The sequence below is a fragment of the Amblyomma americanum genome, chromosome 10 (assembly GCF_052857255.1).
Source record: "Amblyomma americanum isolate KBUSLIRL-KWMA chromosome 10, ASM5285725v1, whole genome shotgun sequence".
NCBI lineage: Eukaryota > Metazoa > Arthropoda > Arachnida > Ixodida > Ixodidae > Amblyomma > Amblyomma americanum.
In genome coordinates this window covers 128,543,800-128,569,980 of record NC_135506.1, presented here as the reverse complement: position 1 = coordinate 128,569,980, position 26,181 = coordinate 128,543,800, and the positions used below count along the sequence as shown (strand labels likewise).

At 45.4% G+C, this 26,181-nt stretch overlaps 1 protein-coding gene across 1 annotated transcript in view; it reads left to right on the top strand.

Annotated features, from left to right (window-relative positions):
- Window positions 1-22,873, top strand: part of LOC144106245 (uncharacterized) — a 230,025-nt gene extending 207,152 nt beyond the window's left edge. The window contains exons 9-11 of the mRNA XM_077639004.1: window positions 13,577-13,798; window positions 19,407-19,732; window positions 21,878-22,873. Coding sequence (XP_077495130.1) covers window positions 13,577-13,798; window positions 19,407-19,732; window positions 21,878-22,049 — 720 coding nt within the window. The 3' untranslated portion in view covers window positions 22,050-22,873. The remainder of the gene's footprint in view (window positions 1-13,576; window positions 13,799-19,406; window positions 19,733-21,877) is intronic.
- Window positions 22,874-26,181: the final 3,308 nt, after the last annotated feature.

Genomic DNA, 26,181 nt, shown 5'->3' with positions numbered 1-26,181 from the left:
AACGGAGCATTAGCGATCAGATCTGAGCTCAGCCCCTACCTCCGGCTAGGCAGCACGTGGCCAGCCTCAGAACATTGCCAGGTCTTTAATACAGAGCAATACGGCTGCAAATTGTGGATGACTTAACCCTCGCCAACAGCTCACGCCCGGAAGTCAGCTGAACCAAAACTAGTTCCTCTTTGTTTTTCCTTTTTTCGCAAAAAACATGCGTCTGAAATTTGGTAAAAAACTTTTTTTTTCGGCATTGAGGTAGGTACGGAGAAGCAAGGGAAAAAAATACAAAACAAAACCAAAAATGATAGACGGTAGCTTTTCTCGAGCATTAGGGCATTTTACGCCAGATTATGCAGGAAAGCTACGACTGAGACCGTCGGCATTCCCGTTTTCCCGCCCTTTTCGGTAGCGGTAGCCCGACTGAGTCACTGGTAGAGGACCGACTACGTCCCCCACCAAACGACGGAAGGGTTCGCCAATCACGGGCACTAGCTTTATCGGAGCCTTCCTTAAATCCCCTGGCTTTCCGACACGCTGACAGGTGTCGCAGGACTTTACAAACTGCTTGATATCCCTGACGCAGCCAGGCCAATAAAACTCCTGTAGAAGCCTAGCTTAAGTTTTCTTCACTACAAGGTGGCAAGACCAACCCCCACCATGGCACAATTTAAGGATGCCTGCGCGGTATTTCTGCGGCACCACGAGCTGATCGAACTGGACCCCCTTTGAGTCCTTGTACTCGGCGTCGCATCTGTTCCTGCCGCGAGCCTCTCCGCTCGTCTCAGAAGCATCGCCTCCTGGGTTTGCCCCTGCCCGACCCGTCGTGGGAGAGCCTTGGTTCTTCCTACGATTTACTTCAGCTGCAATCTCGCGAGCCTTCGCACGAGTGAGCGCCTGGACGGTTCGGTCGCCGAAACTACGACCCCCTTCTTGGAGCATCTGCTCCGACCGATTTGAAAAGAGGTACGGAAATTTTTCCGGCAGATTCCGTGATACCGCTGCCTCCGTTTCCAGAACGCCAAACAGGCCCTCTATTCTAACTCGTGCGATCGGCAAGCATGCGCTATTCTCTTCGGCCACCTGCCTAATCCATGCACATTCCCCAGTAAAATCAGCTGCGTTCACGTACGTGGGGTGGATTACGTCCATGGTGGCCGCGGAGTCCCTCAGAACCCGGCACGGTTTTCCATTAACCTGCATGTCTTTCAGGTATGGCTCTAGCAGGCACATGTTCTCATCGCCCGCCTCCACCAAGGAGAGAACGATTTCCTGCTTCCTGCAAGCGCGGGCGAGGTGACCGGGCTCGTGAGAACGGAAACACACTGGTTTCTTTCTGGCTTCAAAAGCCTTATCCCTCTCTTTTTCGGTCGCCCCCTTTGTGGGGTTGCTTGATTCTGCTTTGTGGCCCTCGTTCCGCTCCCAGTTGCGGCTTGCTGCCCCTCCTGTCTGGATGCGTGGAAATGTTTTTCTACTTTGGGGCTTACGGGGGCACGCGCACCCTGTGCTACGCGCTTGGCATGGAACTCTTCGGCCAGCTCTGCTGCACTTTCTAGGGTTTTATTTCCCGGCCTGTCCTGCACCCACACGCGCATTTCTTTCCTCAAAGAGCCAAAAAAACTGCTAAAGGCAGATCGCCTCTATTACTTTATCGTGAGTTCCTTAAGCCTGTTCTCCCTTTAGCCATTCCTTCAGGTCTGCCTTAAGGTTATACGCAAAATCCGGAAATGACTGATCAGGCTGTTTTCTGGCTTTGCTTCCCTGAAGCGGCGCCGAAAGGCCTCTGCGGGCAGGCGATACTTTTTTAAGAGTGCTGCCTTTACTTTAGTATAGTCTGCCGCCTCTTCTTTTGCCAGACGAGCGAGTACTTGGGCCGCCTCACATGGAAGAATGGTCAGAAGTTTCTGCGGCCAAGACTCGGTCGGGAACTCGCAACTTTCACATGCCCGCTCAAAGTTCACGAGAAAGAGCCCTATGTCCTCTCCAAGTTCGTACGGTTGCAAGAGGTCATTTATTTTTATTTTTGATGCTGCCTGGCTTGACACTGTGTTCGGCACCTCTAGCCTAGTGCGATCTGCCTGTGCAGCCTGAGCTATCTGTAGATCGAGCCGTTTTTTCTCGATCTCTCTTTCATGCTCTTCGCGCTTTCTTTCGTGCTCCCTTTCCTGCTCTTCGCGCTTCCCTTCGTGCTCCCTTTCCTGCTCTTCGCGCTTTCTTTCGTGCTCTTCGCGCTTCCTTTTTTCTTCATCCTCTCGCTTCTTTTGTTCCCTTTCCTTCTCCAACTCCACCTTAATTAGCACCCAACATTCTACTATCTCCTCCTCGTCCGCACCGAAATCCGCAATTGCCCTAATCAATTCAGGTTTTCTACGGATCGACCCACAATCAATGCCCAATTCCCCGCATACGAGAACTAGGTCTGGTTAGCGCAGCTTCTTCCAGTCCATGACTATTTAAGCAACGGCAAGTCTCTACTCACGTGGTCAGAGGAGCCCCGGCTGCCTCTTATACCAACCTTCGATTAACTAGGCTAACAAATTTCCAAAGTTGTAAATCCTGGCAATGCTCCAAGAGAAAGACCGCGCACTTAACATACCAGAGACAGGACCAGGCGCAGACCACCCCACCGCTGCCAACCAGTTGATATGCTTGGTTATCGGGACCGAGGTCTTCACCGCATGACGATGAACTCTGCAGACGAGGAGGGAAGCCTTCAGGAGGGTTGGAAGACTTGAAGGTTTATTTACATATTTACAAGAGAAGCAGGGAGACCAAAAAGTCAGAGATGGAGTGCTACATATTCACAACAGAACCAGGGAGATCCAAAAGTCAGAGATGGAGTGCCGTGAAACCAGCCAAATCTCGGCTTAAATACAGTGGATATTCCCTAGGCACCTAGCTAGGGAAACCGGTGGCTGATCAAGCGTCCAATTGGCAGACACACTCTTCATAGTCTCTTCCCTAACCCCGTGACCGCTTCGCGCCCACAAACACGTGCACAGGCGATAAGGAATCCTGGCGCCTTGAGGACCTGGAATGCGGTTTCCGACCCGTTGAGCAGGTGCATAAGGTCGTTGGCTTAGCAGGCGGTGACCCCCTCCGTAGGAAAGAGGCGTCCTGGAATGTGTTTCCCGACGGGTTGATCATGTGCATAAGGTCGTTGGCTTAGCAGGTGGTGATGCCCTCCGTGGGAAAGAGGCGTCCTGACGGCCCCGGGCATTCCAGAGGGTAAGATGAATCAGCCGTGTCCGCTCCCGCTTTGTCTGGCCGCGCAAGTGCAAGCGAGCGAGGCGGGTCCGGCGCCTTTGTTCGGGTCTTTCTGCCGGTCCACGTGAGGGCGCAGTTCGGGAGAAACGCCGCATTCCATACTCCGGACGAAGGAATGAGAGGCCTTTCGTCACAGCTCACCGTCGCCAGAAGCCGTTCCTAATCCTCTTCTCAGGACGACAGCACCTTTGGGTCAAACATAGTTCGATGGCGCCTGAGGGCTCGTCTGTTCCCGCTGTCGGGCCTCCGATCACAACAGTATCTTTTCTAGATTCGTACGTGACGTGGTACCCCACACGTGCAGACAGTAATAAAGTGTAGAGAAAAATAGGGTGTTATAAACAAGAACCTTGATTCTGTAAGGTAATAGTGGTCTCAGCCGCACCATCATGCCAACTACACGAGATAGTTTGCCCAATATCGATTCTATTTGCATGTCCCAAAGCATATTCTATGTGAAAATAACTCCAAGTATTTTAAAACTATCTACAATTTCTATGTTTACATCGTCATAGACAAGGTTGACGGAACAGATTATTTGCTTAGATTTGGGCCTAAAGATTATTGCTTTTGTTTTGTCTATATTGATTTGTAGACAGTTTTGTTTTGACCATAAATGAAGAATTTTCAGAGCAGTGTTAGCTTTATTCTCAAGGCTACTAATGTCAGGTGGTGAAAAAAATATACTCGCATCGTCTGCGTACATTACGTATTTCGCATCTTTATAGATATTTACTAAGTCATTTATATATACAATAAACAGGAACGGGCCAAGAATACTACCCTGAGGAACGCCGCTGGTGATATGTTTCAAATTTGAGCGGCAATTGTTTAGTTCAACGTATTGATACCGGTTATCAAGATACAACTTTATAAGGCTTCCACAGTGCCCTCGAATACCGTAGCTTTAAAGCTTATCAAGTAGAACCGAATGAAGGATGCAATCAAATGCTTTAGTAAAATCAATATAAATACCAAGGACAATGTTCTTAATTTCAAATTGCGATAAAATAAATTATGTTTGATGAAGTAGTGCTAATTCTGTAGACCGTCGTCTTCTAAATCCAAATTGGGCTGGAGAAATTAGGCTATGTTTGTCAAAAAACTTCGAAACAAGTTTTTTCTAGTCCCTTCGAAAAAACAGGTAATATAGAAATGGGTCTGTAATTTTTAGTATCATTAACGTCACCTTTCTTGAACAATACCGACACTCTGTCTATTTGCATTCGTTTAGGAAAGATAGCGCTTGACAAAGACAGATTAAAAATATAGGTAATGTACGGGGAAATGATATCAAGCACATACTTGATAGGGCGAACCTGCATGGCTTCTGCATCGCAACTTGAGCTATATTTTAGTGAAAGGAAAACTGATGTCACCTCGTGCTCAGTAAAGGGGTGACGAAAGAGTGAAGATGAATTTTTGTTTGGTATAAATTCACTAATATCTGACGACGCACTACCACCAGAAAAAGTTTACAAGGTAGTCATTAAAAACATTTGCAAGAGCACTTCCTGATACTTCGTTATCCATTTTTTTAGTCTTTTTCTTGCTTTTAGACTTACGTTTTGTTCAATTTCATTTTTTGATTTCTTATCTTTCTCTCTAGATGTTACTGCATCTCATCTTACACCTTCAGCAGTGTTTTTTGTTGGCTGCACCTTTCTTGCTCATCTCTTTTTTATCCTTTCAGTTATCTAGCGCACTTCATCTTCTGTGTTTAGCTGCGTTAATTGTTGGCTTCATCTGTTTTGTTAAATTTTCGTTTGCGTACCCTATCACTATTGTGTTTTCATTGCGTGCTTTTTTTTTTCTTGCCACTACGCCTTTCTCACTTTTCCCCGCGTTTGATCTTTGTTGGTGTGCATGTTTTGGTTCATTGTTATCGGACCCCTTCTTGCAAATTCCTTTAGTCAAACCGCACCACTATTTCTCGTGTCGGAGGTTTTTTTCTTTTTTAAATGACTTGGTAACAGATACTTTTTGTCTCATCTTTTTCTGGTTTTATCCTGCCCGGTTCAATTCTTTGGGTTTTAGCTCTTTTCTTTTTACCACTACTTGTCATATCATTTCTGTTGCCACGAGTACATAAGATTTTCGCCGTTTGTCGGCGCCTGTGTTTTGGGTATATATGCAGTGTTTCGGGTTCTTGAATAAAGTTGAAGTTCAGCGCCTGTGACATCGTCTCTATGTCTTCTGTTCGTATTTTTTAAGCGCTGTCAACAAAAGAGAGGATCACCACCAACTATCCCGACAACTTGTCCTACTCAAGTAAAACGTATTTGTGAAATGCATAATTGTTGTTGTGTGACTACTAAATGAAGATTCTTTATTTATGCTTAATTTTCAGACGAATCTGATAAAAATGTGCACAGGTACAATGTGTGCAATTTTTTCATGCAAATAAAATGTGTGTATTTGTACTCGCCCACACGCTTACCACTCTTTCATTCTAAGCTACTTTCTTTGTACGTATGGAATACATAATATGCATAAAGGAAGGTCTTGTACATAATACTTATTTGTTTGGCACTTGGACTGTTATATCTGCATTGAACACTGTGAGCAGAATTCTATACAGGAAGACGCATGTGCATGTACTACAGAAAGTACATGATTACAGTACAGATTATTTCCGCTTTAAATTAAATGACTTCCGAGTGAACGGAGGAAGTATGCAGACACATTACGAAACCTTTGCTAAGAACGCAGCAAAAACATTCGTTGCCAAAAAACGATAGCATGATGTAACTTTTCGCCACCAAGAATATGACGATCTACTTACAGAGTCACCGTTTCTGATATTTAGTCCGTAGCTCATGTCGCGGAAATCCCTCCGGCAACGCAATACCAGCGGATTTCTTTGTATAGTGGAGCATTATTTTTTACAGTGACCTTTGATGTTTGCAAGCTGGTGACACCCTATCCGCGCAAACGTCTTTATCTCATAACCCCAGCTAACTTTCTGCCGCCTCTCCTACGCTTTCCTCCTTTTGGAATTTTTATCATTGTGCTTAAGGACCGTCAATTATCGGGCCTTCACATTTCAAGTCCTGCCAAACCCCATTTCTTCTTTTTGATTTCAATTGGGATGCCATTAACTAGCATTGCTTTCCTGACCCAATCTTCCCCCTTTCTGTCTTTTAACGTAGCATCTATCATTTTCTTCCCATATCTAGAATACTACCCTTTTACAAGACAGTCTTATACCCCTGTCACACGGGCACTTGTAAGGCCTTAGAAATTACCGTCCTTTGTCCCAAAGGCGCGTGACGCGCATCTACACGGCAAAGCGTCGAGACCTTTGCGATAAAGGTCCGTAGCAATAAAGGCGGCCGTCAGCGGCCTTAAAGTTGCTTAAAGGAGCAACCCAGACGGCAGCGCCAGCTAGCGAGCTCAAAGAATAAAAAATTGACGCAATTTTATTTTGGAAACCGTAAAAAAATATCTAATTTACCTTATTCAATGGTTAATTTTGCGTTACAGTGCACTTAACCGTAGAGGAGGCTATGACTAAAGACATCCACACTGCTAAGAAAGGACTTGAACGCTTTTCAGCAGCCGCATCGACACACACGTGCTTGCGCATCTCGCTTTCCTGTTTTTCTTCGTTTGCTCTTTATTGAGTGCGTGTTTTGAGTTTGCTTGTGTGCACAAAGACACGGGCAACAAAGCACGCTTCTCGAACACAACGAGGAGCCGAACGGAAAAGTGCGCCTACCGTGGTCGAACCGAGAACGATGAAAAAAAAAAACTTTGTTTCAAAATATCCGTTTCTCACCGTCAGAACGCTCGTTTATTATCGTGATAGCTACTTTTTCCAACATAAACGAATGCACTCTTAGCTGAAGTGCTACCGTCTGCTTTAATTTCATAATGTTACTAGCACCGCTTCACACACAGCGGTGACTTTTGGCATTCACGGAGGCCGCGTTCTAGCTCCTTTGGATTTGCCGTGTAGCAACGTCGCTGCTCCTTTTCAGTTTTGCTCCTTTAGTGCAATAAGACAAATTTACGGCAAAGGCCGAGAAGAAGTCCCGTGTGACAGGGGTATTATAGGGAGTGTTAGTGCGAAAGCCTTTACAGTGAAGTCACAGTGCTGACGGGGCAAGTCATTGTGTGAATGCCTCTAGCATTGCTGAATTTAAATTACATACAGCATACATCAAGTACAGTTAATATTGAGTGCTCGCAGAATTGTGCACATGCACGGGAGTGTAGGAATATTTTTTCATTATCAGGGAATTTTGAAGATTTCAGCTTATTCTAACTCTCTAAATCTGTGGACCGTCAGGTTTCGGTGTAAATTTGAGTCTTGCTTTCGTCAGTGCATGGCCGAGCGCTACTGAGCGCCTGAACTAACCTCTGGCCAAAGTGCATAGCCTTCCTGTGAAAGACGGAAAGTTCGTTGAAGTTAGAATATCTCGCCTATAAGCTTGCGGGCCCAGGAGCTTGCATCGTCCGCTTCATACCTTGTTAATGATATTTGGTAAAAATTTTCAACAAGACTTTCTGTATTCGTTCTTTCGGCATAAATGCTATGCCCAAGAGAGCAAGCTGTGAGACGATAGTGCACTTCTAACCTGGCTTTTTTGACAACAAATTATGAGGTCAAAAGAAAGTCAGGAGCTAAATTAAGAGGGAAAAGAAACTTGGAGCAGAATTGAGCACAAGCCCGCAGCCAGAAGGAGATGAGGAAAGATGGTTGGCTGAAATATTCAACGGCAATAACAACAAATATATGCGCATCAGCAAACACTATCAGCGGCTTCGGCCAGCTCATCATCCACAACGTCAACTTCATCATCAACAACGTCATCAGCTCATCATCCACAGCTGATCGTCCACAGCCGGTGGTGGCGGAGTGGTCTTGTGACAAAACATGGCGGCGCCATTCTCTGGCGCTTAATGCCTTTTTAAGTATGTGTTTACGGCGAAATTGGCGCGCTTATTATCGCATCGCGTGCTGTATCATTAAAGGTGGGTTTTAATTTGTCATTTGTGCCTCTTCCAAGGGGCCCTCCAAATCTACTAAGGAGATGCCGGCTTCAAGCGCCAGAATTCCTCGAGCTTGAGAGCTTTAATAAATGTCTTTTTCCTAGCGAAAAAAAAATCATGCGGCATCATTTCGCACATGCCATCGATCTTCCTGTTTGCACTAATCACCATACTTTATTTGTTTAAAAGTTATTGAGTGATATTTCTTATTAGCGACCTTGTTTCAATAAATATCATAATACCTGACATGTGCCGCACCTGATCGTCTCCTGCTGATAGTTTCCTTTTTTTTAGAGTGTCACGTTCGCGCACTTGTCGTGTGCACTTCCAGACGCCCATAGAGCATGTGGAGTTAGCAATCTCGGTATCAAAGGACATGCCCTCAACTCAGCGTGGCAAGCTCATCCAGAAATCCGCTGCCAAGTGTGAAAGGGGGAGGGGGGGTCGTTTGGTGCCCATCTTTCGCCGGTCGCAAGCCAGAGAATGGGTCGGAGCCAAAGGTTCATAAACAAAACAAACGTTGTACAACAAAGAGACGCTCCAGAGGAATTTCTGATCTCTCGTACGGCCACATACAAAGTGATTTACAATGCAATGCAACCCATGCAAAGTGACACTCGAGAGAGACTACAATACAACAAAAAGCCTTGCTCCTTAAGTGCACTAATACAGGAGACAAGCAAACGAAACACTAACTCTTCACCGGGCACCGCAATAGTCCGACGACCGGCGGATCCCGATGGAGCCGTCCCGAAGACTGGCGATCGCTGCCTCGCTTGTCCATGGCTGGTCGAGTGGTGTAGAACCCGGCAGTCGTGCAAGCGCGCTTCTCCGAATATTAAATGGCGGCACAGGCTGGCTGTTGTTTATTTATTTATTTATTTATTTATTTATTTATTTATTTATTTATTTATTTATTTATTTATTTATTTATTTATTTATTTATTTATTTATTTATTTATTTATTTATTTATTTATTTATTTATTTATTTATTTATTTATCAATACTGCCAATCCCAGTTTCAGGGATTTTCACAGGAGTGGGTTCTGGCCGCAGGCAAACAGTCGACCAGGCATAAACGCTATTTCAAGTATGCAAAAAGTACAGTGAAGATTATGGGACAATAAGAATAGGCATTGGAAAAGGCAATACAAAGATAACCCATAAGTAATCGTGACCTTTTCCCTTCATAAATGATCGCGAGAAATACATTATAAGTATATGGCATACACAAATACATAGAAATGCAAATACATAGACAACCCCCCAAAATGTTACAAGAAGTAAATAAAAATCACAATTTCTTTCCTGACAATACACTTTTGCAGCTAGCGCCAAAAATTTCTCAGTAGTTGCCTGTACAATCGCTGAATCATCAAGAGTTTCACTCGCGCACAGCTCGCGGAAAAAAGGATAACATAAAGGTATTATTTGCGCAGAAATATCCTTGTAAGGTGAGTTCAATTTTGTGACGCGTTTCCCCGGAAGTGTTCATGTAGTAGAATCAACTTTAAGTTATGTAAAATCGTGTACAGAAACTTCAGACGGTGAAGCGTCGCACGATTAGCTAGCCTGTCAAGTCCAGTCTCAGATAGCATCAGCGTCGGAGAATCGGTGCGCCTATATCTGTTGCAGATAAAGCGCACACTTCTTCATTGGACAGACTCAATCGTAGCTGTGTTATCTTTCGTGTACGGGAACCAGTCGACGTTTGCGTATTCTAGTATTGGGCGGATAGTAGTATACGCCAAAAGCTTGGCTTCTTTCGTATAATACCGCAGCGCTCATTTCAGAGACATGAGCTTACGCATCGCTTTGTTCGTTACGTGATCTACGGGAGCTGTCCACCCCAGATTGGCTGACATGGTGATGTGTAAATATTTGTGCTCGGTGACTGTCTTGAGTGCAGAGCTGCTATAGCCGTAAGGGAAGCTAAGTTTGGATATCTTTTTCGTTATAGTCATTGAAACTGTTTTGTCTTTGCCATTTGCCACTTCGAACCCCATTCTGCCATCTTGCCAAAATCATTGTTTAAGCTTATTTGATCTTCTCTGCTTTTTATTTCTCTATATAGTACGCAATCATCTGCGAACAACCTGAGTTTCGCTTCTAATTGGTCAACAATGTCATTTATGAAAAGAAGGAAGAGAATTGGAGCAGAAACAGAGCCTTGTGGTACACCGGAAATCACCGGGACAGTATCTGACGTGTGGTCGCCGAGTTCCACGAACTGGCGACGGTCGGTTAAATGATTGGTGATCCATTGGACTACTGACCCGCCCCATGATATATGACTTAGCTTCTGTAGCAGTTTGGCGTGGCAGACCCGGTCGAATGCCTTTGAGAAGACTAAGAAGATTACATCTGTTTGCATTTGATCGTTAATTGCTTTTGCGAAGTCATGTAAAGTCTCGACAAGTTGTTTAACAGTAGACAGACCACGCCTGAATCCATGTTGTTGGGGATGGAGAATGTTATTTCATTCAACAAACTCTGTTATTGATTATAGGATGATGTGTTCTAAAGCTTTACGGGAAGGGCACGTAAGCAAGTGCACTGGCGAAAGGATCGAAAGAAAATTGCACGGGCCTGCCCACGAACTTCAGCTGAGCCAAAATCGCTGGCTCGTGCAGGCCGAGGAGAGACGAGTGATATGAGAGGAAAGATTGGAAAAAGAGACGCCCGTCGAAAAACCGCGTGCGCCGAAGCGACGACTCCAGTTTTGAGCCCATTTACACTGGCGAGTCGCAAATGTCGAGCGACTTATTACGATCAAATTAGTTACTGTTACCAAAACATTAGGAAAGCGGGGAGGGAGCTTAACAAATCTATTTAAACATGTCGCGCCATCTCCCAAACTCGCCAGCGTTAATGCGCCTCTACGGCTGTAACAGCGCTCAACGTCCTTCATATATAGGCATGCGCCGCGTCTGTTCGTTTCTTCGCGCCAAGGCAAGCGCGCACATGCACTCAGTATTAACTGTACATTTTCACTCTCATCCACGCGCCGCATGCGTGTGTCCATTGCTCAGGCGTGAAGGCTGGTTTCCAGAGAATTCCAGTTTTTCTTTTCCGACCCACCGACGCCGGCCCCCGAGCGAAGTGGAGAGGGCATCACTTCGGAAGATCAAGGCTGTGCGCTTTCCGTCGGCGATGAGTAACATTTTCTCAGCACTTATGAAATGATCGACGACGCGCGCGAACGTGATTTCGTTCGCGAAGCGCCGGCGAGCGAAGTGAAGAGGGCAGCAATACACAAAATTTTGGCCGTTCTCTGGGGTTCGTTTCCCCAATGTTCGTGAATTGTCTACGGTGCGCTCTAGCGAGATTACTACCGCGCCGCAACGACTTTCTGAATGTGCGCCGAATTTTGTGGCATCGAGTTTGTTTTCAGGATTTTATTTTCAAGTGCTCGCCCAAACACCCGGTATGCGTCGCGAGCGAGCGCCCTTCGCTTATTTATTCTGTGATCGCAAAAAATGCCGCTACAAAAGACGGCGAAAAGCGTAATAAAGGTCCAATACGCTCACCTAGAAATTTCAGTCTTCGCAACGCTGCCTCTTCCTTCAAGACGCACATATAAATCCGCTCGTTTTCTTAGGCCACAAAGAGAAGGAGAGAGACTTGCATTTTCCGCGCTGGTGGACCCGGCCGTGACCTTCACTTTTGCAAAGACGGCCGAAATGTGTGACTCTGATTACAGTATTACAGTAAACATGCAACGCCTGCCTAAAAAGGTGCCTCGGAAGATACTGGCGGCCGCTGTGTTGTGGCAGAGCTTCAGTCCAACCGGACAATTGGCTCCCCATTGGAAAGTGAAGAAATTATTCACTCCCTCTCGCATACAAATATCAGGATACAAACGAACGCAAGTATGCACACAAATGAGCACACGCACCCACTTCGATGTCCCGGGGCTTGGCGTTCGGCTGCTAATCTCAAGGTAGCCGGTTCGATTCCCGCCACTGCGGCCGTATTTCGATGGAGGCGAAATAAAGGGCAGAGTACTGTGCGATGTGCGCGCGCGCTATATAACCACATGTGGTCTTAATAATCCTGAGACCTCCACTACGGTGCACTTTATAGCCTGAGTTGCTTCCGGACGTTAAAACCCTGCAATTTACATTTTCCCATGACGACACCACGCAAGGTAGAGAAATCTGGACCCCGGCGCTGTGTCCCACTTTTTTTCAGTGCTGGATTTTAAACGGCCACAGAAAGGGGTGTTTGAACTTGGCTTTAAAATGCTTGCACTATGTAGAGTACAGGCCACCGAGCGTCCACGCCGCGTACGAGACATCAAAAGCGAGCGGGAAATTTACTAGTTTTTTTTTTTTTTAAATTCCCGCCTTCGCACCTCGCCGCGACGCGCGGTGCCGGGCTTTCGCGCGGAAACCTGGCATACGACCTCACGTCGTAGGGCGAAATCAGCAGCCGGGTGTTATCATCGGTTCACAGCGCCAAATTCTTGCAGGCGTCACGCGCTACCGCGGCCGAGGCCACTCCGCGTGCGCCACAGCCGGCAGAGCTAGGGGAGGGGACGAGTAGGTTCGGCCGGCGGAGGAGCGCCGCCGTTTTAGTGTGCTAGAGGAGAGGGAAAGGCGCGAAGACGCCGAAGTTCAAATTTTGTCTGCATATAACTGAGCTTCCGCAAAACGCACTAAAATAATTGTTGCTGGAGGATAATTACGAAGCGGAGTCTTAACATCCCAGACATATCGCACCTTTATTGAGAGCCCGTTTCTTGGTCCCTTCAAGGGTTGAAAACGCAGAGGTGCCGATTGTAGAATTTTGCACTAACGGCTAAAATTTTCAGCAACATAGTGGTGCCCGTAGATTATAGCAATAAAGTTTTTCAAAAATACTATCATCAAGGCTCTTCTCGCTGAACACTTCTGCGGTGTCACAATGAGCTGCGAAAGGAGGCCGGTGCATGGCGTTGTTGTTGTTTTTCGGAAGCCGCCATTTTGAAAACTTATGGAGAGATATATTTAACGTTCGAGCCAAGTGACAATAAAGTACTTATTTCTAAACTTTTCAGTAAAATCCACTTTTATTCCGTGATCGATGCTGGCCCTTGCATGCTTTCTATTTCGCAGAAGCTGCGCTGTGTTTTCTTTCGATGACGTGTTTCAAGACGCCGTCTCCGTTCAGTGCGTACGCGGATGCTAATAAATCAAAACTTATACATTCCAGGCTACCCTTTATTCAAACGTTTGTGTCGCACAGGCTGCGAAGGTATACGCTGACATATCGCAATTCGCTCACAAAAAAGTGTTGGTTGAGGAGCGTTGCTCATGGCGTCTGCTAACCATGCAGGACGAAGCGGGCAGCTGGCTGGATCTCGCCACAGCATTAGGCTGCCCTGACAACGCCACAAAGTGGAAGGCCTGCTTTGAGGATGCAGACTTGGAAAGTTTGCTGGCTGCAGCAGCCAATGTCACCTTCCGCTTCGTGCCTCGGTGGGATCAGTACCAGTGGCGGCACAAGGGCAGTCCCTTGAGCGCAGGCGAGGTCATCGCTGGTGTCGACATTGCCGAGGTAGGCAGCTCTTAAGCTTTAGCAACACCGTCCGTGCTTTCGTTCCTTGCCAGCCCTCATAGACTTTCACCATTCAAAGCAGCTCGTAAGCACACAAATATCATGTGACCTGTCGTTGACTAAAGATATTTTTAATGCTGAAGAAATGAAACACGGATCTAAGGATCTGAGGAAGCAGAGCATGTCCGTAGGATACCTAAGAAGGTTTGCTGAAGTGCTATTGCGATAGCTCCGCGACACGTCCATGCCGCTGTAATGGAATGAGCATTGAACTTCTTTAAGCCCTTTCAGCTTTTGCCTTCAGCACACGGCCGAGTCAGAAACATTTGGATGGAGACGTTGCAGAAAAAAAGCTAAAGAGCATTCACACATCTCATGCTGCAAAGGTGCGAAACCAGTTGATATTACCCTCGATGATTACATTTATGATTTTGCTCTACCTAAGGCTTTAGTCTAAGCTTATGCCTCAAACATGCGACTTAATTTTTCTAGACTGTGAAAGTGGCGCTGGTCGAAGGATGGCCAATTAGAATGCGCTATCGTTTCTAATGTTTTTGCATTCAAACCCCCATTAGCGGAACAAGAGTGAGGCGTTGGCACCCGGTGTGTGAAGCCTGGGAAGAGGAGAAAAGGTGTAGATGCGGAGCTAGTGGGCAGGAGGAAATGGAGAGCAAGAAAGGGTATGAATCCACATAAATTTGCAATGGTCAGTGAATTGTTTGTTTCGCTGCTGCTTGGGCTGGGCTGGTAGAAAGTTTAGTGGTAGGTGGCGCTTCAGGAGGGCACAGTTCAACGAGTGGTGATGGATAGAACTTCTGGAGAGTGAAGGTGCGTGGGTACGCGGCGGGGGATTGAGGGTGGCAGTCGGTGAACAGGCAGCACCCTTGCTAGGGAGGCCATAGGAATGTAGCTGTTCGGTGGTGCTCTGTAGGCATGTGGTTCTTTGTTCTGCTTTCTAATCTGATGCCTGCAAAATAATCACTTCATTATTCTCCCAATGATGAACACCAGAAATTTAAAAAAAACCTAAGGTCCTTCGTTTCGGTGACTGTTGGCTTCCGTCGTGTAATTCATAATAAGCCCCTTCCTTCCATCCCTTTGTCTGCGCAACAGCTAACGAGGTCCTCGATTCTAGCAGTCTTGAAGCCGTAGGTATCATAAGAGGGTTCTCGCACAGCTTCCGCCTTCACTGTTCGCCCACGCTCCTACTTGGCACTCGCGGCGATACAGGACGTACTACGTCCGCTGCCATGGACCAGGGTGGGGCTTGTAAACGCTCGCAAGATTCGGTTGCACTACACGTAAATGCCCCCTAAAGCAAACGATTGTACAGCCGTCAGTGTAGCTCACTTGGTAGGGCACCGGACGAGAGATTCGAAGGTCGTGGGTTCGGATCCGTTCGGTGATGTGTGGTTGCTTTCTGCTTTCTCATCAGATACCTTTAAAATAATCGCTTTATTTTTCTCCCATTGATGAATATGACAATTAAATAAATCCCCTATGCTGCTTGGTTTTGGTGACTGTTGGCTTCCGTCATGTATGTCATAACGAGCACCTCTTTCCATTCTCTTGTCTGCTGAATAGTTTAACTAGGGCCACGAATCTGGCAGTCTTGATGCCATAGGCATCATAAGAGGGCTGTCGCACAGCTTCTGCCTCACCATTCGTCCACGTTCCTACGTGGCACTTGCATGTTTTGCCACTGGCGGCAAAACATTTGCCGCGAAATGGACGTCCATACCGGCGGCGAGTGGTAGGCGGGAAAGCGCGGCCGCGCTAAGTTCTGTTCATGCCAAACGGGCCCATGTACCTGCTTCTGAAGGAGATCGCGCGGCTTCGCTGCCGCCGCTGGAATGTAACTTTGTCAGGAGCCAAGATGTGGCGGCACTGACGCTCTTCATATTATTAAGTCAGGTGGCGCGAAATGATCTCTCCAGTCCGTGGCACGCTACAAGCCGCCTAAAATGGCTGAATGGCTACGTGGGTCATTTCTTGATCTGCCGCCGTGGCAGCTTTCTCATCAAGCGTCTTGCTGCTGGCGTAGCAATGCACGCGGTTTTCCGTCATTGTGTCTGTGCTTTTAGGCTCCTGTTGTGCGAAAACCCGGTGTCGTCGCCAGTGTTCTAAATCGACCACCTAGGCCACGTGTCCGTGTGGGATCATCACATGCTGCCTGCCGGATTGGGAGCAAACAGACAACCGTTGCAGGTGGCGGGTAAATTAATGATTCGGTGCGACTGTTGCCCGCGAAGAGCAATCTGGGTCTCGCAAGCCCCATCCTTGGCAGCATCTTCGATCTCACAGCAGAGGCGCATCACTTAACTGCTGGACCACTGCTCGTGGAGTAATACGACGATTCCCAGGGATCTATGAATTTCGACAGTGAACGAAGTGCTGAAGTGTCCCCACCAATTTTTAGAGCGCAGCTTTTAGCGTTCGTTCCTGAGTTGCGCGTCGTAGTCTTAAGCGTTTTCGGCGTCACGCGCCGCCTGACAGATGGCCCTTTGGCAGGTAGTAGCAGAGCGACACGCCTCCTGTCACTGCAAAGAGGATGAATGGACAACCGGAAGGAACCGGGACAACCGGAGGAATGGCCACGGAAAGATCCCGAGGGGTACCAATTAGATATGCAGTATGCTGTTCGGAATGGCTGCTCTCAGATGTCGCATCAACAATTCTTGTAATCGTCTGTCGATTTTTTTGCGCAATCTCAAGCCTTCTTACGCTGAATGATTCTGGTTACAAACTCATAACCATTCTCTTTTTTTTTTCAGCAGACCAGTCTACGTGAGGTTCTTTCGTATCAACGACTGCCTGTGGTTCCAGGTTTTTTAGCGCAGAATTGTTGGCGGCTATTACATGCACATTGGCAGATAGAGAAACTAAACTTTTTACTGTGTAAAAGGAGACAGAGCGGATTGTGTATGGTGTCCTCAGTCCAGGGCTCCAGCAGCTTTCGCCGACGCCTTGAAGATGGCGACTAGCGCCTCCTAGTCTTTAGGGTTCCGCTGGCCAGAGTCACCTCCCACTGCATCAGCGCCGCGTTGGACGGCTATCTGGAAAAGTAAAGAGCTAAAAATGTCAGAATCTTAATTCTCGGAGGTGCAACTGCGATAGCTCCTCTCAACTTATTGCACGTTCACACCAGGTCATTTGCAGTCTGAAGCAAAGGAAATGCTACTCACCGGCTGGGACTTCGGCCCAATATCCAGCGGTCATTGCGGAACTAATTTTTGCGGGCGGCAAAATCGGTTAATTGCTCAGAGTAAGGCAGTTGGAGCGCAAGATGGAGGATTTGCGAGGATTGCGAGGAACAGTTAAGACGCAGGTAATTAATTTTGAGTCTTGCAAAATTCGGCCGTTGACAGTTCCACATACTTTAGTGGGATTAAGCATACTCGCAGTACATAAATAAAATTTCGTTACTTGCCGGTCTCGGCTGAAGACAATCGGCACCACAAGTTATTTGCTAGAGGGTTAATCATTGTTCCTAGCAGGCGATGCAATACTCGCGCTTTTTGTCTGGAAAGCAGGGAGTCCATTCTGAGCTCTGTACCAGGCTTTTCAGAGAATACAACCGCCAACAAAAAAAAATATTTTTCACCTAAAGAGTAGCCTTTTGCGGCATAGTAATATAAATGTACGCGGACGTCAGAAAACAAGTGAGTCACGTCAGCTAGTAGAGCGATCAATCGAAAGTAATAGTGAATACGTTTAATGTAATGAGGATAGGCGCCTGGTTCCAATTACAAGTTTTAACTGGTCGCTAGTAACAGCTGTATCAAATTTTGAAATTTCGAAATCGCGATTAGCACGGCCGCTGTGGCTCAGCAATTATGGACCGTTCCTCGCATCATTCGAAAACCTCGCACTATCACAGACCGGGCGCAACATGCATGAAATCGCGTAAATCCATCAAACAAGTACCACGTGGCATATTCTGTGGCCCACCCGCGAAGCAGCAGCCAACTAGCTCGGAGGGCCATAGCAGTGGCGTGGCATAGACTGCCACGTGTTACACGAGTCACAGAATGACGCGCTGTCAAAGCGCGTGGTTTGCGAATCGCCTGAGAAATGGCTCAATTTGTTTGAGCCAGCACGGCAATGGTAATCGCGTTTCAAATTTCTGAAAAGTGATATGGCTATTACTGAGGAGCGGCTGCAAATCTCTAAGTCCAATTAAGTGCCTATCGGTAATTGTTAAAAGTTAACTGTTACAATTCAGTTAATAACGTAGTCGACATTCTCCTGCTTTCTACTGCCCGCCAACAGTGATACCTTATTGCAATACCGTAAAATGCTAAATTTCTAGCGGGCTATCTTAAAACACCTGGTATATTAACCTCTTGGCTCAGATCTCCGAAAAGTTCCTATTCGACATAAGCTTGATCCGGAGCAAACTTATTCAATCGGTGGAAAAGAGAGGGAAAGGCAGTTATGGACATTTGTGCTTTTCTTGTAAGATTGCGCATTATAGAAACAAGTGCAATTTTTCACTTCAATTCGATTCAGTGCTCAAGGTGTAATTAAGTCTCGCCATTACCTCACATGAAGCGTACAACACTGCATGCTTGCTTGTGCCTGCATTGAGCGAACTAAAAATTGTGGCAAGAATTTACCTGATTATACAATTTTTTTTTCTCAGTTGACATTTCTAAACTTCTTTAGGTGAACGGATTGTGTTATGACTAACTTAGCCACGTGAGAGGTTTTTTCCTTAAGCGAAATTTATTGCCGCCGGGCATCAATAATGTATGAAGGTGCGATGAAATATGTATCAGTGATTAAATGAATGGAAAAACATTAGCTGATTTGATGAAGTCCAGTAGAGAACGATGGTACAGTCCCACAGTAAGTGGTGAATGTCGGCTTCAATGTCCTCGTGTTTGCATATCGGACACCCTGGCCGAGGAAACAAATATCGGTACTGAGGGCACTTCCGAGTGACGGCAGGCGTGAGGGCAACCCCGAACCGCATCCTCCCAGGCACAACCTCCTGTGCACGGGTAAGACCGCGGAGGAGGGTTACCGCACACGTAGGGAAGAGAGCACGTGTGCGGCGCCGGAGGAGTCCTTTCTTGATGAAAGGAGGGTAAAATTGCCCAAATGAAGGAGCCGAGTCGGTGATGAGTTTGTATTCGCAAGGCGGGTTGCTAAATCTGCCTGGCTTTGATAGGTCAGCAGATCCCGTGGGTCCCACTCAATACGTACTGGCTGCGGGATGCGTGGCACGAGCCGGTGGATGTCCTGACCACGTAGGAGTTGGAAGTTACATTCGCAAAACACGCAGGTTCAAAAAACTCGGTCTTTTGTTTTTGAACACGCTGTAGCACGCAAAACACATTACTTTTCGGAGTGCTCTCTTGCATCAAACAAGAATAACCGATAAACGATGTTACTGCCATAATTTGTGTTCTGAAATGATTCATCGCTTGTCACGTGCCATTGCGCCTACATTTTCGTGTTTTCACTGCGCTGATGTTGTGCTGCTGAACACGAGTATTTATATAAACTGATCAAACAATATCTGAGTTGGAAAGATGAATAAACCTCATGTTTTACTCCCCGCTAATGTCCTTATGCACATATCTCGGTGCGCCTCACCCAGGTCCGTGCCTTCATCAGGGAGCATGTGAAGGAACGCGCATTGGCCAAAGGATGCGCGGCCACTCTGGTCTCCTTCTACGACTTCATGCTCCAGTACTTCTTCCTTGAGCAGTCACCGGCTCACAGAAATATCATCAAGATTTTTGAGCCTGAAACTGAAGAGCACCTTATGCGCTTCATTTCCATGCTGATGTCTGGCTGTGACACACATCGTTTGGCCCGGACTGCATCGCAGCGGGGCTGTCACTACATCACTGACGGCGTCGGAAAGACACTGTTCGAACCCGTTTTGGACACAGAGGCGGTCGCTGCATTTATTACAAACGGGTGAGCATCTGTAGGGCGTTATTAGCAACAAATGAACGTGTTTCCTCGCTTCATAGTATGGACATTTGGGCTTTTCATACCTCCACGAGCGGCGGGTAGCGGGTCGTCAGACGGCAGGACTGATAATCAGTTTGGTTAATGAAAATTCTTATATGCTGAAATGGCACTGCTGGGGATAAAAAAAACTTTTTTACAGAACACCGAAAATAGAATTTATATTCCCTGTCTTTTTGTTGATTTAAGGAAAGCTTTTAACTCTCCGGGCTCAAACGTACATCTTAAAATACACTTCATATGGCATCTACGGAAAACCTCATGCCTTCTTTAACTGATATGAAAGTAATCGAAGCCTCTGAGTGCATTCATAACAAAGAGTCATCGTTGCCACCAGTATATCGCCGATTACTTAAAGGGAGTGTATCTGACCCACTTTAATAAATTGTTACATAAATGGCATAATTTATACTGGTAACATTGTTCAGTGAATCATATAGGCTGATAATAGTAATGTGCTTATTTGTGGTAACAATTCCAATGACCTTGTTTTACGCTATAAGGATGCACTTGAAAAATTTTCTGTGTAGTCCCAGTAATCGCATGAGAATAAAGTCCCAGAAAACAATTTTTTTTTCGAACCGAAACATATTTCATTTTGGACAAATTCGTAATAATAAGGCACAAAAATACCAACTTTGTAGAAACCCACGAAATTCTTCGCGTGTATTTTCCTTACCATTTGAGCTGTGACACTCGCGTCAACTATATCGCAAAGAGGCTTTCTTCACTGACTGGTGCTGTATCTCGGTGTGGTAGTGTTGTTCACCAAACGGTTAAACTTGAATTGTGCAACGCATTTTTTGCCCAGCGTATGGGCTACCGCAGGTTATTGTGAGCAAGTACAACAGGAGCAAATGTTGTTGAGTGAATGGTTCTTCAAAAAAGGTGCATTCGTTGCCTCGTTACATCTATAGATAAGTACAGCATTACGACAAACGCGACTTTTTGTTTTAAAGAATTATTGTTCCAACAGTTTCGGGAATGGCAGTCCCTTCGTCAGGGCGGGCTTACAATGAAACAGTTGTGTCAATATAAGGACACAGAGCGAGCGAGGAGGTATAATAGTAAATGTTACGCAACGTTTACACGGGCAACCCAACACGCCTCTTCACCATGTGAACCCTTCCAGAGGCGCTTGTTTTTTAAATTAAATGTGTTCATGCAAAATCCTAATTTATGACTTGGATGATTCTGCATTGTACGCAGCCAGAAACTCTAAGCCAAAGAAATTAAATCAATCAACAATGTGCACACTACTTTTTTTTTTATCGGGAAAGCACCGCAGCAGAGCTCATATAGTGCTAACATTCGATAGGCGGTAACTGCACACACTTCAACTATATAGTACCAAACTACTGAGCAGCTTAAAAGTCAGTTCTTTGCGCACAGGACAAGCAAACGAGCTATTCCTTCTTCCACGTCGCTACAAACGTCGTCGCTGGCCGTCGAATAGAGGAAGGCAAAATTCTGATTGCCCAGTCTGTTCTTTGCACATGCACGTTGTACGACTTCAGATACCGCGCCCACATTAGCCCCACAAAGAGTGATTTTTTCATGCACTGAGATGTCTGTTAATAACGAAATCTAAATTTCTTCGCGCCTTGTACATCGTTCTGCCAGCCATTTTGGAGTTTCACAGCAATAAATGCCCTCTAAGCAACTCACAAGATACCTAAGTGGATACCAAGCAGATTTAAATAGGCCCAAGTTAAACTACTGCGGTGTTTAGTTACGAAGCCCTTCTAACTATTTCGAAACATTACATTAAACAACAGCTTTCTTTGCTTAAAATGCCGAATGTTGGTGCCTTCTCGCTGAGCACTTAGATCGCACCACTTACCGTGTCATTCGCAGTCTGCTCGGTAGCTGGCATCGATATGTGAGCTACCTAATGTCGAGTGGCTAAAGGGGGTGGCTTAGAGTTTATTTCACTTGCACTGGAAACAGTGTTATTTCTCTCAATATGCGTTGGCTGCTCATGTCTTCCCCTAGTTTTGTGCTCATTAAACGGGCTGCCATGATAGACTGTCCCTGTGACGGAGTTTCAAAGCATCACTGGATGTATTCTTGTGATTTTCTTCCTCACAGGACTACCCCCAATCTGAGAAGTGGCAAGCCGTGGCCATCGGTGAAGTTCAATGGATCCACCCGCGTTCTCTTCGCTAACAACACGGAAACGTTGGACACCCGCTTGGTATCAGAAGCCTGTCAAGATGCATTTTTTCCCAGTGGCAAAGACAGCACAGGATTTACCACCTAGAAAAGATGCTGCAGGTCGGACTAACGATGGGTTTCTTATTGCTGTGCAGACCTACTCTCCGCCGTTTTTCTTTCTGGATTCCCAGTAATGATGCATAATAGTTTTCTTGCAGTGTGCATGAACCTTATTTCTTTGCGTGCTTGAACTGTATTGTATTCTACCGATGATACCGCATTAGGAGTTGGACATTTTCGTCATGGCAAAACGAATTGCATAAGCGGATGATACCTTTTCCTGATTGTACAAAGGAGGCTTTGATGCAAATAATACTTACGTGTTATTTACTTATGTACCCGGAAGGCCCAGAACTGCCTTATTGAAAACTCCGGTGGGACATTCAAAGAGGATTCTGTATACGAGTCTATTGAACAGAATGAGCCTATATGAAATGAGATGCTCCTGTGTCATATAGGATAGCCCATGATTGCTGGGCTGTCCTGGCTGCTAGGAGAGAAGAGGCGGATAACAAATAAGTTGCGAGACTTGAAATAACAAGGATTAATTCATACACAACTTCAATACAGAAAAAAATCCTGATTCAGAGTCAAAATTAGCACCACTGTCCTTAGAATCCTTAGACGAGCATGTTAACCAATACTCTACTAAAAGCACTGAAACTGGATTGATTATTTTTGCAACTTGCTTTTTCGTATTCTGCACATTTTTACTAAGTGCAGAAATTGAGCTCATAGCTAGCCAATTGCCCTGCCAGTGTGCTGAAGCTTCCTCCGGGCTATTAGAACGTGTCCTATATGTTTAACAAGTATCAGATTTCGTATAAATACTTCAGATCAACAATTTTCTTAAGGTGTGGGCAAATTAAACTCAAGCAAAAATAAGTTTGTTGTGTTCAACTCACATCTCAGGGAGCCAATACCCATTCCTCTCACCTCATCTGCTCGCTATCTTAAAGGCGCTAATGAGTTTTCCTCCTTTTTTGGGTTGTGCTTTTGAACAGTAATCGAAAATTTTGCGTAACACAACACAAATGCGGAAGAAAGTATCCAATAGGTCAAGAAACATTATTACTGACCACTGACTGCTCTGAAACATATATTAAGACAGTTCCTAATTTGGCGTATAATTCCTTTGTACTTGTAGTAGAATTCTATTACGCACATATTTTTAGTTTAAGACGAAAGCGTGCAAGAAAAAAAACCTCGCAAGATTGGGTCACAAAGAAGGCACCTAAACAAGCAGTGTATAGGGAAATTTAGAAACAAGAGGGCCAAATTACATCCAGAAATACAGAGATTTCCGGAACAAGCTACGCAGACCTAATCGGAATGCACATCAGCCTAAACAAACAATTTTAAATAACACACCAATGCCAGCGTCGTAATTACCGGATTCCTTTAAGGAACACTTTACTTCCCTCGTAAACGGCTCCATCATCCTGCTAGTCTGGACCATCGTATATCCAAAAATGCTGTCAGGGAATTTCTAAGACCTAGCAATGCTCAGGACAGCTATAATGTATCCGTAAGTTTTCGGAACAGTAGAACCACCTGTTCAGGGACTTACAAATTCGCCTCGTTAAGCACATTACAGACATAATTGCCCCGGTGCTATAACATGTATTTATGGGAAGCCCTGAAATACCCTTTTTACTATAGAATATATCGTGATGATGTCGGATGTGAGAATGTGCTTCTCCTTCCTATTTTCAAAAATATAATTAGTTCGAGTATATCTCAGTTAGCTCCCATAATATACGAAAATGCATGAAGCCTCGTTAGCTAAATACTTAGGGGTCATTCAGGCACTTTCATATAACATTTTTCGGTTTTGATTGAAGTGTAGCCATAGTCAAAGACCTCCCTTTGGAGCTATCCTAATTAAACTTTTTTTTGTGGTTCACCATTGTAAGAAAACGTGCAATTATGTCCAAGCACTATAATTGTGAAATAAAGTTAGGCGACATTATGGCTCACAAAATTTGTAATGTTCAACTCAGCCAAAAAATGTCACAGCAAGCTCCACAGTCTAGTTCCTTTTAAATTCCACGGTATAACGGTAATTGAAATTGCACCAAAAAACATAATAAAACTGCCATAAGGATAGGCATGTTTGCAAAAAAAGAAAAGCGAAGCTGAGAAAATCGCATTTGAAGTGCGCGCGCCAGCCAGTCGGAGGTCGTTGAACAGCCCTGAAAGAACAGCGGAATTTCGATATTCCAAGAATATTTCGCAGTAGTGAAAAATACCAGGATGTGGAGTAAGAGGCCTCGTTTTAAAATAAAACCAAGATGACGGCCATCGGGAACGTGGTCGTAAAAAGCGACAGGCACCAATTCCCGCTCTAATTTGCTCCAAAATCGCTGCGGTTCGGCACAATGGGTTCGTCAACACTGACATTCAGGCCGCGTGAGTACGCCGACTCTCTCTCGCTCATCCTACCGACAGCCTTCCTCAGATAATTCCCAATTTTTAAAATTAAGAAAAATTGTGGATAAACGAATTAGGCATGAACTACATATTCATAGCCTAAAGGCCTATCTTTAATAAAAAATCGTACCAAAAGGTTTACAAGTGTCGTTAACACCATAAAGGGGTAACCTGTGTGAAGAGAAGGATAATTGGAATCGTATACTACAATCTGCCTCTTTAAATTTGCTTGTAGTTACCATTGGCCACTTTAAGAAGGCGTTGGTGGCTCTGAGAATGGAAGAGAGTCGTGCTCATCAACAAATTACCCTTACCGCGCCGGAGGCCACAGAGCGCATTCGAGGCGCGGGGTTCCACACCTCGCGTGATCAAATTTAATAAGAAGCGAAAAATAATCACGAAGGAAGGCAGCTACAAACATTAACCCCACTACTATAATGAGCTCCAACAACGAATTTATTAGAATGACACAAACATCAACAGTTCAAAAAACACGCGTAGAACGATCTGAAATGACAGCATCTACTAATAATAATCCTGCGGATCCAAGCACCGACTTTGCTTTCCAGCAAAATATTATTGATCTCTCAACCAGGGCCTTAACGACAGAGGAAAGATCCGTCCTCTCTCGAGTCCTTACATTTTGCCCTACCACCGGTAAATACAACAAATTTTCGGTGTTAAAGCATTTGGACAACTTTGCACGAATGTTGCGACTCCGGGAATACTTTTTTGATTGGGCACGGGTTACCGCGGATAGCAGAGAGTTCTTCGTTACTAACCACCACTAGACTCCTAACATAGGAAGGGACAAACACTTGGACATGCACATTAACGCCGTCCAGAGAGACATTATTTACGCCTACAATAACCACACTCCAGGGAGGTAGAACTTGTCTAAAAACAAACGGGATGCATTAAAGGCTCTCAGCAGAAGGACAGATATATTCATAAAGCCAGTGGACAAGGGAGGTAGAATAGTTGTCATGGACAGCGAAAAATATATTGAAGAAGGCTTGAGACAACTCTCTAACATTGGTTTCTAACAACGTCTTGAAGCATACCCAACTCCGCAATACCAACATTTTGTAGCGGAGACTCTGGATAAACTTACGAAGAATGTGGGCTTATCCCTACAGTTATCTAAAGCCCTCACCGCACCACACCCGTAGCCAGGCCGACTCTACATGTTACCGAAAATCCACAAAAAGAATAATCCTGGCAGCCCTATAGTATCCGGCATCGGCACGATTACACAACCAATTTCTAGATACATTGACACACTAATTAGACATCCCAACAACACACGCATCCTACATACGCGACACAAACCATTCGCTTCGCGCAATAGCAGGTCTCAAACTCCCGGAAGGAGCCTTCCTGGCAACACTAGATGTAGTCTCTCTCTACACAAACATTCCTCATTCCGATGGCATCAAATCTCGGATCGAAGCATATGAACAAAACAGAAAGGAGGGATCCCCTACCCCAAGTGTTTTAGAAATACTGGCGGAAATCGTACTCGAATATAACAACTTCGAATTTAACAATGAACACTATTTGCAAATTAACGGCACAGCCATGGGTACAAGGGTGGCACCCACCTACGCAAATATCTTCATGCATAGTATTGAATCCAAATTTCTGAAGGATTGCCCCATTAAGCCCACCCTACACAAACGCTACTTGGATAACATTTTTTTTTAATATGGGCTGACACAGAGCAAGAACCCATACGTTTTATT